General features: G+C 52.8%; 5 protein-coding genes across 5 annotated transcripts; 4 read left to right on the forward strand and 1 right to left on the reverse strand.

The window, feature by feature from the left end:
• Positions 1–1,801: 1,801 nt before the first annotated feature.
• Positions 1,802–4,794, forward strand: K460DRAFT_284299 (uncharacterized protein; the record flags this gene model as incomplete). The annotated part of the gene is made up of 4 exons (XM_040928724.1): positions 1,802–2,282; positions 2,344–3,980; positions 4,027–4,107; positions 4,156–4,794. 4 exons carry the CDS (start codon positions 1,802–1,804, stop codon positions 4,792–4,794), a joined length of 2,838 nt encoding a protein of 945 aa, XP_040787513.1.
• Positions 4,795–6,139: 1,345 nt separating this feature from the next.
• K460DRAFT_365884 (alkaline phosphatase-like protein) lies at positions 6,140–9,475 on the forward strand. Its single transcript, XM_040933264.1, has 2 exons — positions 6,140–6,686; positions 6,747–9,475. The coding sequence occupies exons 1-2, from the start codon at positions 6,424–6,426 to the stop codon at positions 9,412–9,414; spliced, it is 2,931 nt and encodes a 976-aa protein (XP_040787514.1). The 5' UTR covers positions 6,140–6,423; the 3' UTR covers positions 9,415–9,475.
• A 720-nt stretch (positions 9,476–10,195) lies between these two features.
• Positions 10,196–11,815, forward strand: K460DRAFT_405230 (uncharacterized protein; the record flags this gene model as incomplete). The annotated part of the gene is made up of 2 exons (XM_040936820.1): positions 10,196–11,381; positions 11,430–11,815. The coding sequence occupies 2 exons, from the start codon at positions 10,196–10,198 to the stop codon at positions 11,813–11,815; spliced, it is 1,572 nt and encodes a 523-aa protein (XP_040787515.1).
• A 641-nt stretch (positions 11,816–12,456) lies between these two features.
• On the forward strand, positions 12,457–13,304 carry K460DRAFT_394730 (carbohydrate esterase family 3 protein; the record flags this gene model as incomplete). The annotated part of the gene is made up of 3 exons (XM_040936011.1): positions 12,457–12,594; positions 12,652–12,774; positions 12,849–13,304. 3 exons carry the CDS (start codon positions 12,457–12,459, stop codon positions 13,302–13,304), a joined length of 717 nt encoding a protein of 238 aa, XP_040787516.1.
• A 373-nt stretch (positions 13,305–13,677) lies between these two features.
• Positions 13,678–15,420, reverse strand: K460DRAFT_405232 (uncharacterized protein; the record flags this gene model as incomplete). The annotated part of the gene is made up of 3 exons (XM_040936821.1): positions 13,678–14,122; positions 14,175–15,095; positions 15,143–15,420. The coding sequence occupies 3 exons, from the start codon at positions 15,418–15,420 to the stop codon at positions 13,678–13,680; spliced, it is 1,644 nt and encodes a 547-aa protein (XP_040787517.1).
• Positions 15,421–16,522: the final 1,102 nt, after the last annotated feature.

Below are 16,522 nucleotides of genomic sequence, written 5' to 3' on the forward strand. Positions count from 1 at the left end.
GTGCTTGTTGGTCCTGATCACCAGCAGGGCTGGGGGTGAGAGCGGGCCGTGGCATGGTTTCGGCATAGCAGCCCCCAATATTGCCAAATCACAACTTCCTTATTCGATGTGTGTATGTCGCCCTTTGGTGGTCATTGGCGCTCAGATAGTATATGCAAACAGTCTTGGTATATGGAATAAAGTCGTTAGGCCGTGTTGAGCGAACTGCTGCTGTGCAAGCTTGGTGGGAAGTGCGAAAACGTGTCGTGGTAATAACGTGCTCTGCTTAGTCATTTGAAGTCATTTTGGTTTTCGCGAATAACTCCACAACTTCCACACACTTATACAATGCAGATAGACATACTGCTAAAAGTCTAGTTGTGCTCTTGATCGCTTACTGTCTCCAGGCTCCAGGCGCCAATGTAGCTCTAATAGCACAATCGCAACGCTGCGGAAGCCACTGAGATGCAGGACGCTAGTAGCAATATTGGCTAAACTGCTATTCACATGTCCTCGAATCTGGTCGGCTGAAACACGCCTCTGCGAAAGACTATAGGCTTCTCGGCAACTGGGGCCGCCAGCCGTGATCTTGGAGGCAACATGGGTGCCTGTGTGCCGCTAGCCGTACGTATCATTCTCCCATTGTGAGAGACATCTCGTCCATAGTAGCAGGCGGACTCCAGTGACATCTCAAAAGGCCAAGAATATTGATCCATTAACCTGAAACTGCCTTTGTACATGTTGAGAAGAAGAGCTGAACGAATTTTGTTTGTGCGGCGAACTATTTGGGATGATCTGGTCTATGGGGGGGCCTTGTACGACAGTGAAAGGCCTGAATAGTCCCCTATGTCGTTTAGACCTAGGGAGATTGCTGAAGTCGCACTTGTTCTACTATGTAGGAATGACGTCCTTCGCTCGTCCGGTGACTGGAGCCCTTGCACCTATGACAGATCTCTTTTGCTGTCATCGCATGCTAATTATCGAACATGGCATCGTTGTGCTTTTACGCCCTGGCAGGGTACTCTTTCAATGCCAAGCGTTTGCTCTACACGCCGCCCGACCTTTCACAGACGTACGCATATCCAAAGGCTCCGTCTGCATGCACATTGTATGATTTGCTCAAGATGCTCATCAGTTGCTGAGTTCCTGTTCCCCGTTGCTGTGTGGAGCTTGGGCTGTCAAAGGCCTAGAATTATCGCCGAGGCTGTGTCCGAAATGGGAAAATCGCAGCTCTCCGTTCTCCACCACGCAATTCGCGCAACGTTGGCTTCGTTCGCGCGCCCAAATACGAGAGCACCATCTATACAAGCACCACTAAATCGCCCCGCGATCTTTGATAAGATCACTGCGATCACTTTCGGCGTCGTCTTGCCCGAGTGGCCTCCACAGCGTCTTCCGCCTCCGTCGATCATTCGAGCCCGCGTACCTTCATGTCGACGGCACCATCTCCTGACGAATTTGACAAGTCCCATTCCCGCCATATCATCGTCGCTCTATACGGCTCAATGCAACTTGGGTGCATATAGCAGGATTCTGGGTCCCGGTGTGAAGGCGTCGTTTCGAAGCCTAGAAAAGAAAGCAAAGCTTTGCCGCAGGTGATCGCCTAGGCGACAGCCCACACACGCAAACGCCCTTCTCTTGCTTGGAAAGGCGCTGGATCTGTTTGGCTTGTTGCAAGCGCGCCAGGTACTATGAGGTGAAATTGGTTGTGTATGTGTGGTAGAAGCAAATCGGAATCGCTTGGCGTCCCTTTCTTCCTCAAGCTCCTCACTTTCTCTCCTCCCTCAGCCGCCACACCTCACCGCCCACACGGTCGACAGCCATGTCACACAGCGATTCAGAGAAGAAGAGCGCTCAGCTGGAGCCTGAGCTGCGCGACATGAAGCTGGAGGAAGGCGCGACCCACGAGGGTGATTCAACCCAAGTAAAGGTGGAAGACGCAGATTCTCTTAGCCGCGTGCCCACGCCCTCAGCCATACCTCCGAGGCTCAAGACTCGCACCAAATCGCAATCTCCTGCCATCAAGCAAGATTCCGAGGCACCATCACCCAGTAGCAGCGCACAAGAGGAGGAAACTGTGGGCGGCGACATTACTCTCAAAATGGAGCCAGGAAAAGCACCCAAGCTGTCGCGCACTGCGTCTCAGAAGGTTGTGTCACGTCCACCACCGCTATACCTCGATCTTCCCGATTCCACGGGGACAGCCAAGGAGACTTTCGTTGTCCTACCAGAATGTACATATGCGAATAAACACATTGGCACCACCGACCCGGCCCTGGAGTGCGATTGTGGCGAGGAATGGGGTACGTCCCAGCTCAGCTCCCTCTTTTACAAATATCGCGACGTGCTAATTTGTAATCGTAGATTCGGTTGCAAAAGTCAACCATGCCTGCGGCGAGGACTCCGACTGCATCAACCGCGCGACCAAGATGGAGTGTGTTGGTGACTGCAGCTGCGGCAGGAAATGCCAGAACCAACGCTTTCAACGAAAACAGTACGCCGACGTCACCGTCATCAAAACCGAGAAGAAGGGATTTGGCCTGCGCGCCAACAAGGACATGGTGCCCGGCGATTTCATCTTCGAGTACATTGGCGAAGTCATAGACGAGCGCAACTTCCGCCGCCGCATGATGCAGTACGACGAAGAAGGCATCAAGCATTTCTACTTCATGTCCCTCACCAAGGGCGAGTTTGTAGACGCGACTAAGAAGGGAAATCTAGGCCGATTTTGCAATCACTCTTGCAATCCCAACTGCTTTGTCGACAAGTGGGTGGTGGCAGATAAGTTGCGCATGGGTATCTTTGCCGAGCGGAAAATCAGGGCGGGCGAGGAACTCGTTTTCAACTACAACGTCGATCGCTACGGTGCAGACCCCCAACCTTGCTACTGCGGCGAACCGAACTGCTCTGGCTTCATTGGCGGAAAGACACAGTCTGACAACGCGACAAAGCTGCCGCATGCTACCATCGAAGCGCTCGGCATTGATGATGGCGATGGCTGGGATACTGCTGTCGCCAAGAAACCTCGTAGGAAGAAGGCGAGCGAGGACGACGAGGAGTATATAAACGATCTGAAACCACGGGAGCTTGAAGAGGAGGGTGTGGCCAAGGTCATGGCAGCGTTGCGGCAATGCACTGAAAAGTGGATTGCCGTCAAGCTGCTCAGCCGCATACAGCAGAGTGATAATGAGAGAGTCGGGCACCGTATCATCCGCATGCATGGCTATGAGACCCTCAAGAAGACCTTGACGACTTGGGTGGACGACTTCAACGTAGTAATGCAGGTTCTGGACATACTCCACAAACTTCCGCGAATTACCCGCAATAAGATTCAGGATTCAAAAATTGAAGAAGCGATAGAGAATCTCAAGAGCTGCGGAGACGAGCGAGTGGAAGAGTCGGCTACGAAACTACTTGGCGCTTGGAGCAAGCTAGAGATTGCTTATAGGATACCCCGTATGAAGCGGGACCCCAACGTCAGCACGCCAGTACAAACCGTAAATCACTTTGAGCGACGAGAAAGGGGTCGAGAACGATCAAGGTCAAGATCAAAATCGCCTGTCGCAACCGCGCCCAAAGGTCCTGCATCAGCCGTCCCAGCAGGCCCTCGAGGATTGAACGCGCCTCGCGGTCCAGCCGGCTTCTTCAACGCCCCACGCCCCGTCATTCGACCTCGACCATTCAACCCACTTCCTCCCGGATGGTTCCAGGCTACAGCAGAAAATGGAACGACATACTTTTACAACTCCTCAGGTACTACGCAATGGCAACGTCCGACCCAACCCGCCAATCAGCCCCCGCCGCCTCCGCCGAAAGCCAAGACGGATACACAGCTGTTGCAAGACATAATCTCCAGCATTACTGCAAACGTCACGCCTACTGGACCTTCGGCGTCCTCTACCCCACAGCCTGCTGCCGATGAACACAAAGAGAAGGAGTCAAAGAGTGAGAAATGGCGCAATCTACCGCAGGAGAAGCAGGAGAAGGTATATGAGGCAACTGTCAGTACGCAGACTCTTTTTTGTGAATATAAACTGATGAGTCTAGCTCTCACCGCATGTCTTGTCTGTGACGTCGCACTACCGTAAGAAGTTCGAGAAGGACGACCTCAAGAGGTTAAGCAAAGAGGTATGGTATTGCCCCCTAATACTTGAGCCTCTCTCACTGTCAACCTAGGTAGCAAAGAAGCTCGTCCGCGGAGATTACAAGTCCGGCCGTGTCAAAGACCCCACAGCTAAACTGGGCTCACGACATGAGAAAACGGTTAAAAACTTTGTAAAAGAGTTCATGGACAAGGCATTTAGGAAAAAGGAAGAGCGAGAGAAGCACAAAGGCCAGAGTGATGTAAAGTTGGGACGCAAGGGTGATACACCGAGTACACCTCAAGGCGGCATCAAGTCTGAAGAGGTGGATTGGGACGACGATATGCTGGACTTGAAAGATGAGAGCACATCATCACATCAGGTCTCACCAACTGGTTCGGCTTCGGAGTTGAAGCGCAAGAGGGAAGAGGATGGCGGCCTGGAGTCACCCAAAAGGACACGAACCGACACTGATGAGCTGCAGTCAGCACCTCCCCCTCCACCACCGCCACCTGCCGAGGATATGCCCATCGATGGAGAGTCCAATCTGACGCCCATGGAGGACGCCTTTGCGATGTCATTTCCAGAGGTCGAAGAGGAATCGACGTTAGGTAGCAAAGCAGACCATGCAAACGGTCATATGAGCCCGATGCAGCTTGCAACCCCTCCAACCAACGGCTCCAGCGACCAGAAGAGCCTCCTCCCTATCAATGGCGGTGATAGCCACCAATAAACCTGATTTGGTTGGTTCGTCTTTGGCTTCCATCTTGCATTATTTCTATATCTTTTTAATGTATCCATCAAAATAAAAGGTCCAGGTATGTACTCGTCACGCACGTAAACGGCGTTCGAGGATAGGAGCCTATGTACAAAGTACGGAATCAGGCGTCCAACAAAGGAGAGGAAGAGCACGCAAGGGCCCTCTTGCTATTAGCTCCTAGTGACTTTTCGTGTCAAGTACTCTGTAGCTACCCTCTCGACTTAATATATAATGTAGGAACTGAGGAGGCCGATTTAGATGCTATTCTATTTACTTGCTGATCTAACACTAATTTGATCATTATTATGGGTGGCCGCAGAACTTTGATCGATTCGGTGAGGTCTCATTTGCATAACTCCTACGTATATCCTTGGTCAGGAAAACCTGCCCAACGTGTAGTCAGGCCTTGTTGGAGTTTAAACAACGGGGATCGCGCGCCACGGCGAGGAGACCCTGTGTGTTAGTCAAGCGAAGGACAAAGGGGACGCGCCAAAGCCAGACCCGCGTACAACCGACCCAATGCATCAAAGGATGCGACACGGACCACGACGATTGACAGACGCCCGACTGCCACGAGAGCTGTCGGAAAATCTCCTCGTAGCTAGAAGAGGCGTGCTCTAGAACCGTAGGACCCGCGCAGTTGGAACTTGTCCTAGAAGGCTCGCTCAGCGTCGAAGGAAAGCTTGTGGGAGCCTAGAAGAAACGCGACCGCTGCGGGTAGAGAGTGGGCCCATTTTCGAAAGGAGCTAACTGCTGTAGCATCTTCTTTGCCATGCGGCCATTGGTCGGAATGCGAACAATACGGCTTTCTTCTTAGTGGGACGTACCCCACAACGACCAAAGATCGAGGCCACACGAGGCGTTGTGCCGTGGCCGGCCGGCGGACGGACAGCAGCCAACCTGCGGCTAGTATAGGTTTGACAGACTGTTGGACAGCTACACCTCGTCTCTATCCAGTCTCTTATGTATCCGCGTTTCGAGGCCCCTCTGAGCGAGCTGGAGAGAGGCGGTGCAGTGCCCCTGACGGCTTAGCGTAGGCACGTGCTGCACTGCCATTCTCGGGTCCCGCGTGTGTCGGGGCGCGGGTAGGACGACGCACGCTAAGAGGCTGATCCAGGGACCCGAGTCACCAGCGCTGGGCCCCTTTGAGCCAAGGCCCCCCGTATTTTCCACCCTTCACTTCCACTTGCAGGCTGAATTTGCGACGTGTGTGTCTGAAGGGCCGCCGTCGTGGCTGAGCCGGTGGAGCTTGGGGCGGCCCAGCTAACAGGTTTGCGTGATTAGGGGTCGGTCTGCCCTCTGCAAGCGACCCAATGTGCCCGCCGACCCTTATATAGGTGTGCACGCGACTCCCGCGGCGCGAGACGCTGCCTAGACAGGGCGTCCCGTATTACTGAGGCACTGGTGATGATGTATCGTGGTATGCCTCTGCTCTTGTCGTCTTGTTCTTGTTCTTCTTCGTCTTCGTCGCCAGCGAGCCTTTCACCCTCCTTTGGGCCTCTTCTCTAGACAGAAGAACACCGCCCCCCCCTCGTCTCCACCTCTCTCTCTCCGCGTTTCCGATTGTCGAATTTCAACGCCCGCATTTCCCGAACCAATGCCATGCAAATCAACTACCTTGCGCCTCTCCAGGCTTTCCTGGACCCCAAGAACCAGTTTGCTCTCTTCTTCGTCGGCTCCTTTGTCGCCAAACTGCTGCATCTCGGCAGCCATGCGACCTCGTTGCCAATCGTCCTCTATCTCCTATACTTCCCGACCTTCATCCTTCCCGATGTGATCCTCCTGGTCGGCAGCAAGCTGCTCGTCTACACACAAAATGCACGCCATGCATCACCCTACCGGAAAATCTTTGGTGGCCTTCTTGCGTAAGTTTCGCGATGGGGGAGAGTGGAAGTGAGAGAGGGCGCTAACGCTTAGCCTCACAGTGGTTTCACCGCAGCCTGCGCCGCAGCACAAATATCCTTCTCTATCGAAACGGGAGGCGAGATCCAGTGGATGGCAGCGAGTAAGCTGATGGGAGGCAGTGGAGGCCTGGGCCTACTATTATCAGGTCTTCCTGCCATGGCCATCGCTTTCGCAGTTCTCTATGCCATTTCCCTGGTCGTCGCACCAAGGTTCTACGACGCCGTCGAGCATGTGCTGGAAAGAATAAGCCGATCCTTTCGACAAAGCTACCAATTGATCAAGAAGAGGAAACCCAGCACCGATGAAGACCAGCAGCAGCTGCTCGTTCCCCTCAACGAAGAGCCCGCACCATGGCCTGCCGCCCGCGAAAGTACCGAGATCATGGACCACACCCCACCCAAACAAGCCCCCAGCACGAAGACCGCGATTGCTGTAGTTTTCACCACGCTCTTCGCCGCCGTCGTCGTTATAATACTCCAGATTGTGCGGCCGAAAAATCCGCCCTACGCACACATGTCCGGTACGCTGCCGATCACGATCCTCGAAGCCGCGTGGTTCCAGCCCATCAATTCGGAATTCTGCCTGCCGCACCCTGTGGAAATGGCTGTTTTCCCCTTCGAGCGGTTCAACAAGTTCTACAATCATGCGCAGTCTCCTGACTGGATGCCTCAGTCTGAGTTGTGTAACAAGGCAAATCGTCCTGGTCCTCCCCCGTGGATGGAGCACCCAGAGGATGGTCCGCCTGGTCCTCCACCTCCAGGGCCGCCGCCTCCAGGGCCGCCGCCTCATGGACATCCTCCAGGACCCCCTCCTCCCCATGGACATCCCCCAGGACCCCCTCCTCCTCCTGGGCCTCCTCTTGGGCCTCCTGGGCCCCCGCCCCCTGGACCTCCCCCGGATAAGCGACGCGATGCAGGCTTTCAACGCCCCAGGAACGGCCACAGAAAGCATTATGAGCCGGTTTGCGATCCGCTCAAACTATCCAACCTCGATGCAGAGATCCACCAGACGCTCCAGGAAACTCTGGACACCAAAAAACCGAAAATCAAAAATGTTCTTCTTCTTACGCTCGAGAGCACCCGGAAAGACATCTTTCCCTTCAAGAAGGACAGTCATGCATATAGAACGATTCTGTCTTCGTACACTTCCCCGAACGCCTCGGCTGAACTTGACGCTAAGCTCGCAAGTCTGACAGATACTGCTGCTTTTCTTTCTGGTGAGTCCACCGGGTTTGGAGCACACGACGAGAAGGCTTCAAAAGGAAGCTGGAGAGCTGCGTTCAAGGATGGCATGGGAGGAATCAACGTCCATGGCGCGGTTACACAAGCTGCCTACACACTGAAGAGTCTTCTCAGCAGCCATTGCGGTGTGGAACCATTACCTGTCGACTTCACAGAGGAAATCCGGGGTCGCATCTATCAGGCTTGTCTGCCACATGTCCTGGAAACCATGAGTCAACTCACGCGTAGTGAAGAGGAGGGCACTGAAGATGAGGACCAGAAGAAGACGGAGACTGCTAGGGAAAACAAAGAGAAGGATCATCGCTCCTGGGAATGGTCGTCGACATTGGTGCAATCGGTCATAGACCAGTTCGATTATCAGGACGTGCTGGACGAGCATATGGGGTTCAAGGACGTCATCGCAGAGAGCACCCTTTCCAAGCCGACCTCGAAGCATTATCCTCCAAAGCAGCCCTGGTCAAATTACTTTGGTTACCCGGAAACTGAAACCCTGGACTACCTCCGCGATCTCTTTGTCGACGGGCAAAAGCAGCAGAAACGCGTTTTTGTCTCGCACCTCACGAGCACACCTCACCACCCGTTCAAAACCCCCAAGGGCTGGGAGGGTAAGACAGAATACATGAAAAAGCAGCGATGGCGTCCCGAGGATCCGTTTGATGCATATCTAAACACGATCAAGTGGCAAGACGAATGGGTCTCGCAAATCTTCCAGATGTTGCACGACGTCGGTGCTCTCGACGAGACACTCGTAGTCATGACTGGAGACCACGGTCTCGCCTTTGCAACAGTCGACAAGGCCCAATCCACCGTCAACAACGGGCACATATCCAACTTCGCAATCCCCCTCCTCTTCGTCCACCCAGACCTTCCCCGCCTGCAACTCAACGCCTCAACAACACCTCTATCCATCCTCCCAACGGTCCTAGATCTCCTCCTCCAAACCAAATCCCTGCACAACCCAGCCGCCGAAATAGCGCGCGACGTCCTCCCCAACTACCAAGGCAACTCGCTAATCCGCAACCTCGACTACCGCGTGCCCACCACAAACGGCCTCAGCGCCCCCGCCTTCTTCCAACCCTTCCACTTCTCCGCCATCAACCCGGGCGGCTCCCTCCTCGCCATCAGCGACGCCTCCACATCCTACCGCCTCATCCTGCCCCTGTGCTCCACCATCGCCCTCCGCTTTACAGACGTGTCCATCGACCCGACCGAGTCCGAGCCCATCGTCGCCTGGACAATGGACGAGCTCATCGCCACGGTCAAGGTGAAACACGGCGCGCGCGCAAAGGACTGGGTCCAGCTCGCCGAGGAGCTGGGCCGCTGGTGGTTCTGGGATCAGCGCGAGAAATGGGGGTACTGGGGGAATGCGCGCAGTACGAGTCGAGGTGCCGGCGAGGTAGCGGGTACCGGGCGCATTAAGAAGAAGCATTGGTGGGAGACGAAGTAGTGTGTATATATTTGCATACACGTGCAGAGCGAAAGAGAGACAGACAGCATTATATCCCCCCAAATCTAGTTAATCATTTTCTTCTTTCTTCTCAGGCTCAATATTCGGTAAGGGGACAGTGGAAAGGCAGTTCCACTTGTTTTTTGCCCCCACAGTTGGAGTTTGGAACATCACACACGGGATCATTTGTGTATAGAGTGAAATATCTGCGTAGAGAGCAGGGGGGTGCATATTAGGAGTTTGGTAGTTTGGGCGTGGGGAATTTGTTCATATTGGACTTTTGCTACCTGTGCAAAAGAAAAAGTATATATATATGACTATGGATACGTTACTAGTTTACGCTAAGGGACATGTGTGATTGTGAGTTGGGATTGATACTGTGCTGGATTCGCTTGACTTGTAAAGAATTTGGGTTGGAAAACGACGCGTGCGGTCCTGGATTAGCTGTTTAGCTATGGCTAGCCTACAGAGACAGATGTAAGTGCGGAGATAGTTCTAGCGCCTTCACAGCTGCTGACTATACCCAGAGGTAGGCCTTTTCTTCCAGGTGGTGGTATCAGACTTCTGACTGTGTTCATACCAGCGGATACCTGTGATTGGCACGCGATTTGCATCCCCTCCGTGGCTGCAACCCGCGTTCCCGAGTGGCTACCTTTACGAGGCTGCGAAATGCGCAGCTTTGCGCGTTGCCTTTTGCGCACTGTTTGTCCTGGCTTTTAAGAGGGATATCTACACACGACACGGCATCAACAAACAGGATACATTCACCTGCACGGTAATTATGGACATCTATCAACCTGAAATGGGACACTGGCGATGCGACAACTGTAAAGAGAGTGTGCGTTACTCACGCGGAACAGGACAGGTCGAGCATATGCACGTTTGGCAGTGTTGCAGATGCAGTTTCGCAGAAAACCGGGTCCTCTGGGATGCAGGATGCTCATACTGCGCTGGTGTTTTATTTCAGGCGTCAAACGACCCGTTTCTGTGCCAGGAACCCATCGAGCCTCCTGTTGACCCTGAAACGTGCCTGAGCGATCCAGATGAGTCGTCATATGTCGTCTGTGCCCTAGAGACTGTCAGCAGCGCCTCAAGATTCCGTCCTATCGATGACTTGACGTCAAAAGTCCTCCAGAATCTATCCCGAGTCGACCGAGACTTACAGCCACATGACATCAGCAACCCGGCCCCTCCAGACGATTCTCAAGACAAGAGGGGGTTTGAATATCCAATCTCATTTGGCTATTCTACTACCAGCTCTGCCCCGAATCCTTGCGTTGTGGATCACACTAGGCACAACACTCGGCACGTCATACCGGACACCCACCTCCGGTTTGCGCGCAAGCAAGAAACGGATAGATCACAATCATATGTTAACGATGAAACGATCGCGCTGACCATCTCGAGCAAGGAAAGCCAGGGCTGGTCTGCAGGTGACAGTGGCTACAGATCTTTGTTGCTTAATCCAGAAGAAACATCATCATCAAGCAAAAGGCATCAAAACGACATCGAAGATGCCAACTCAAGGAACGAGCAAGAGGACACTAGCGTAGAAAGCGCACGGAAGCGAAAGCGACTACTAGACTCATCTCAGCCTCGCCTTGGATGCCCGTTCTACAAACACAGCCCATGGCGCTGCAAACATACTTCTTGTGCTAGACCAGGCTTTCTCGGGATCCACAGACTCAAGCAACACTTGGAACGAGACCATCTTTTTCACCAATGCGAACGGTGTGGATTAACCTTCCGGGGCGCTGCGGGAGCTGAAGCACTGGCAAATCATAGACGGGAGCCCCATCCGTGCTGCTTGCAGCCGAAGATTCTTCCAGTATGGGGAATTGACCAAGCAACATTCAATCTGTTGAAGTGTCGAAAAGGCATCCAGGGCAAGTCAGAGGAACAGCGATGGAGAGAGATATATTCCCTTGTAATTGCCGACGCATCAACTTCCAGGCAGCCATCTGCTTGTAAGTCATTGCTCCTGTTGTAATTCAAAGCATTACTGACGTCTTCAGATGTTGATGAGGAACAGACCGTAGGGCAAGATGATACACATAATGCAGCACCGGCACAGGCACAACAACGCGCTACCGAGAACTACTCGCGAGAATTACTTCGACTCCTGCCCGATCGTCTTACATCGAGTATCACAGACGTTATACCTGATAGTAGGCTCACTGCACTTTGGAAATCCTTCGCACGCGACCACCTTTACGAAATTCTACAAGATGCTCTCACTGACATCACTTCGATACCACACCAAGAAAGTATGAGCCATCCGCCAGCCGGAGACTTGAGTGTAGGGTCAGAACAGGGCCATCAGATGCCATTGTCGTCTGCAGATCCGGACAAAGATGCAGTCTTTGAGTTCTTTGAGTTCGCACATCTGGACGGTGAATAAGCACACATCAAATAGACATTAGACAGTCGAAGAGACGAGATGCGTGTATTAACTCTTCTCTCTTGCTAAATATATCATAGCATACACCCATTGACCTAGACTTCACCTGGTCCAGAGGGATCCCCCGCCTTTTGCCCTTTTGGGCACGGAGTTGGATCCGCCGTCAACGTTGCGTCTATTATAGTGTCCGAAGTGTCAACTTAACCCTGGGCCACGCCGTTACTTAAGCGCGATTAGTGGCGGGTACTAACTATATACTTCCCGCTCATTATAGGGTCGTCTCAGAATAGAGGGTGGAGTGTTCATTTCCTGGCCAATAGCTCGTTTCCTCAAAATATACAGTGAGCTTGAATTCTTCCGTGGTATCAGGGGAAAAATAATAGTTCCAAGCTATACAGATTTGACCCTATCAGAATTACACAGCATTGTTCGATTCGCCTCCACATAAACCATCCGTTCGGGCTCAATTTATATAAACGCATGGACGGTGGTTTTCATATAGTCAATTGCGGAGGATTACAAAGAGCTATGCCCCGTTTAGACCAGGACTACTGTATAAAATGCGGACTAAGACCTCTTCCCTATACCAGAGATATTTCATCAAACCACTTCAAGTCGTCGAAGCCCCTTCAACCACAGACATGCGCATCAACTTCAGTTCAGCTGCCCTGGCAGCACTGTCATTGGCAGCAACTGTGACAGCCGCCCCAGCAGAACTTGTCAAGCGGCAATCCACAGTCAAGATCATGGCTCTAGGTGACTCTATAACGGGCAGCCCAGTACGCAATCTGATTTTCGCCGACCACCTAAACTAACAACGACTAACCCAACCCAAGGGATGTTGGCGCGCCTATCTCTGGCAGAAACTACAACAAGCCGGCATCAAGAACACCGACTTCGTTGGGACATTGGCCGGACAAGGCTGCGGCTTCCCATACGACGGCGAGAACGAGGGACACGTGCGTTTCCCCATGATCCATCCCACGAACAAGTCAAGAAGAAATAACCACTAAGATACCTCCTCATCGCACAGGGCGGCTTCCTCGCCGTGAACATCGCAAACCAAAACCAACTCCCCGGCTGGCTCTCGTCCACCAAGCCCGACATAGTCATAATGCACCTGGGCACAAACGACGTGTGGAACAACCGGCCCCCCGCACAAATCACCACAGCCTTCAGCAAGCTCGTCGACCAGATGCGCGCGTCAAAGGCGTCTATGAAGATCCTCGTCGCGAAGATTATTCCCATGAAGCCTTCCAACTGTGCAGAGTGTGGCGCGCGCGTCGTGGCGTTGAACAGCGCGATTGGGACGTGGGCGGCGGCGAAGAATACGTCGAGTAGTACTATTACGGTTGTGGATGCGTGGACGGGGTTTGATACGGTGAGTATGACGGGTGATGGCGTGCATCCGAATGATGCTGGGAATAGGAAGTTGGCGGATACTTGGTTTCAGCCGTTGGCGAGTGCTATTCGAGGGCTGAAAATTTAGAGAGGGAGAGAGAGGTAGTTAGCGTTAAGGTGTGAGCGAAGAAGTGGGCACGTCAATATGATAGAACAAGTCTGCTAAGTTGGTAGATCGTTTCTTTTATGTCTTCTTGGTCTTATACTGCCTGAGAAGATACAGCAATAGAGGCATATACCTCCTGGCATAGGCTACAAGAATAGCCTTCAGAATGGAGGAGTACCACTTTAGAGACTAAGCACGTTGCAGACTAAATACATCTGTAGGAAACAAACCACCTTAACACGGCAATAACTGCATCATCTTTTAGTCGAGGCCACGTCTACACTAAGCACTTAAGTCAGTTAACCCTGCCATAAACCATAAGCCAACGTGACTTGTTGCAAAGCTTATCTGCAGTCTACTCCTTTCCAACTACCCCTACCAACTGCTCATCTCCAATCTCAACACCACCTCCATCCATATCCTCATTTTCTTCTTCCTCGCCCGCCTTGACTGCCGTGTTGCCAGCAATTTTCTCATGCACCGCCACCTCACTATGTCCCTGTTGATCCTTATACGTCTCTCGTATCTCAGGTCGAAAGGCCTTCCCGCCCATGCGCCCGAGATCCCGTTGTAACTGGACGACCATGTTCTTGTCATCTTGGCGGATGTGGGCGTAGAAGTTGCCCCAGCCGTTGTCTGCGGGGCGGCTGATGACTGCTGATGTAGTGGCAATGGTCGACTTCCCAGTTTCTGGAACTGGCGAGGTGACGGGTTCTTCTTTGATGCGTTTTGGAGGGGGTGACGAGGCTGGCGTCTTGGTTGTTGAGAGATACGGGCCATGTGGTGTGGCTGGAACAGCTCTGGCTATGAGTTAGCGTCATGAAATGTGAACGGCGTGAATTTAAAGCTTACTTTCGGTCCATCTTGTCCTTGACTGGCTTATTGAGCTGTTCTGCGGGAGCTTGTCCCGGCAAGTTTGCCTTCTTAAGCAATTCGAAAGAAGCTTCTGTTTGTTCTCGAGACGTGAAGTTGCGCTCTTCGTTTGCTTGAGTCTGTCGAGTAGCGTGTGACAACACCTGTTTTCCGTTTGCTCGCTGGTCATCGACGACCTGCTGTTCAACCTTGTCCTCCCTCTCGCGGACGTCTTGCTCCTCTACAGGCAATTCCCGGATATTCCGATCAAACTTCTCAATATCTGACAGCGCTCGGTGGCCTGGAATGAACTTCATCGCACTCGCGGGTCGAACGCCAGGAACACGACGCTGGGCGAACGGCACCGTATCCTGTGGAAGCGCGTATGGATCGGAGAAGGCGGGTGGCTTGGGATACTGCCTCTCATAGTCTGCCATCTGCTGCACGTACGAAGACAAGGGCTCCATGTTCACGCTGGGATCTAGGCGTTTACCTTCTACTCCCGGTCGACTTGCAACCAAAGGTCGGCGAGATACGTTGTCTTGAGCCGACTGACCGTCGTAGGGGAGATCTGAATCAGCTTCGCCGGTATAGGTTGGTCGGTAGTGGTCCGGCATGAAAGTCTGGATTTGATCAGGCGAACCAGAACCTTGCTGATTTTGCAGCGCGTTGTTGTCGCGATGAGCCCGAGAATTATTTCGATGACTGTTATCCCGATGTCTACTGTGTTGATGGTGGTTGTAGCCTGCATAGTATCCCACATGACCGAGTTCCTGCGGTGAAGGCCATGACTGCTGTGCGTTGACCATGTATCGATAATTCTGCACACCATAGCTATATGGATACGCCGGCATGGGAGAGTAGTCACCCGGCACCACTACGTTCATAGTGGGGTCGTATGAGACTCCGGGATACCAAGTCCTACGCTCATTAGCAACAAGAGCTGCATAAATCAAGACGGTACTCACTGTGATTGACTAGCATAACCATAGTTTGTGCCAGATCCATTGACCATGCTGTTGCCATACTGATTCCCATTCGCGATTTGCTGCGTGGCATAGCCCAAGCCATCTTGCGCGTGTGGGTTGTATTGGAACTGCTGCTGTTGATTATATGCGCCGTATTGTTGTTGTTGCTGCGGTTGCGGTTGCTGTCGGTACTGGTGACGCTGCTGTTGCTGGGTAGGATCTTGCCGAGCCCTTCGCGCCCGCCGCCAACTACGCGGTATACCTGCATGGTTCACCATTGCAGTCAAGGCAGTATTGCGGTCAGAAAAAATGTGCCCACAAGGTTCGTGTTGAAAGGCATATTAGACCCCTTGAAACTAGCGGGCCCGTCAGGTGGCGAAGAAGGCAAACGCGCGAGGAGGTGAAGGTGAAAGCCAAAGTCTTCACACGTCAGTGGGGAAGGAGCAGCATCAACGAACCTGCTGCGATGAACATGTTTTTCTGCTAGTATAGGTTACTCGTAGATACTGTTAACGACACAAGGCATCAGAAGCATTAAAAGAATATCGATATAACACGAGGACATGTTACCAGCACGTATAATGAAGAAGATAGCTTTTCAAAGCGAGAGATAAAATACTATAGAAGGATACAACCACGCTCAAGCCAAGTTTCCCCCCTGTGCAAAGCAAAATCTTCGCCCAATCTATCTTGCAGCGCCTTGAGCGTCGGTTGTTCTTAGGCATAATGCCATGCACCTAGTGCAGTCTAAGCCCCCCAGAAATGGTCGACGAGACAAGTGAGTAGAGACAAATCATTCACGAAAGGTGACAGACATGACTTACAGTTTTGTTGCGTCCCAAGCATCTAGTTCATCTCCCATCTCTCAATTCCAGAGACAGTCGACTATCCAGGCAGCACCACGTGGAGGCGCAAGGGTCCGACTTCTACCGCCCGTCCACCTCTTGCGATCGACCAGCGTTAAACGCCCGATCCATTCTTCTCCCGACAGTCTTCACAGCAGCTGTCCCGCTGTCGGGGCGGCAGGGTGCCACAAGGGGCGTTGGTTAGAGGAAGAACAAGGTGCCAAGGACATTTGGACAAGGAGTCGGGGCTGGAAGTGGGTTGCTCTGGAAAACAGAGCCACTATGGTAGCTCAAAGGGTCAGGGACGGGTGGAGACACGATTTCTTGTCTGCGTATTCGCCATGGACCTTTCGGCCTGTCAGAGACTCACGCCGCCTACTTGAAAAGTAGTGGGTGAGCTCGATATCTGTTGGCATCTTCCATGCTCAACACCCTGAAAAAGGTGTCACTGATGGCGGGGTTACGCAAGCGTTCCCTGCAAGACAAGTTCTTCTGCGCGGTCGGCGCGGCTCGTAGGACAATGGTCCCGGGAGAG

This window comes from Cucurbitaria berberidis (assembly GCF_010015615.1).
Source record: "Cucurbitaria berberidis CBS 394.84 unplaced genomic scaffold K460scaffold_3, whole genome shotgun sequence".
Lineage (NCBI taxonomy): Eukaryota > Fungi > Ascomycota > Dothideomycetes > Pleosporales > Cucurbitariaceae > Cucurbitaria > Cucurbitaria berberidis.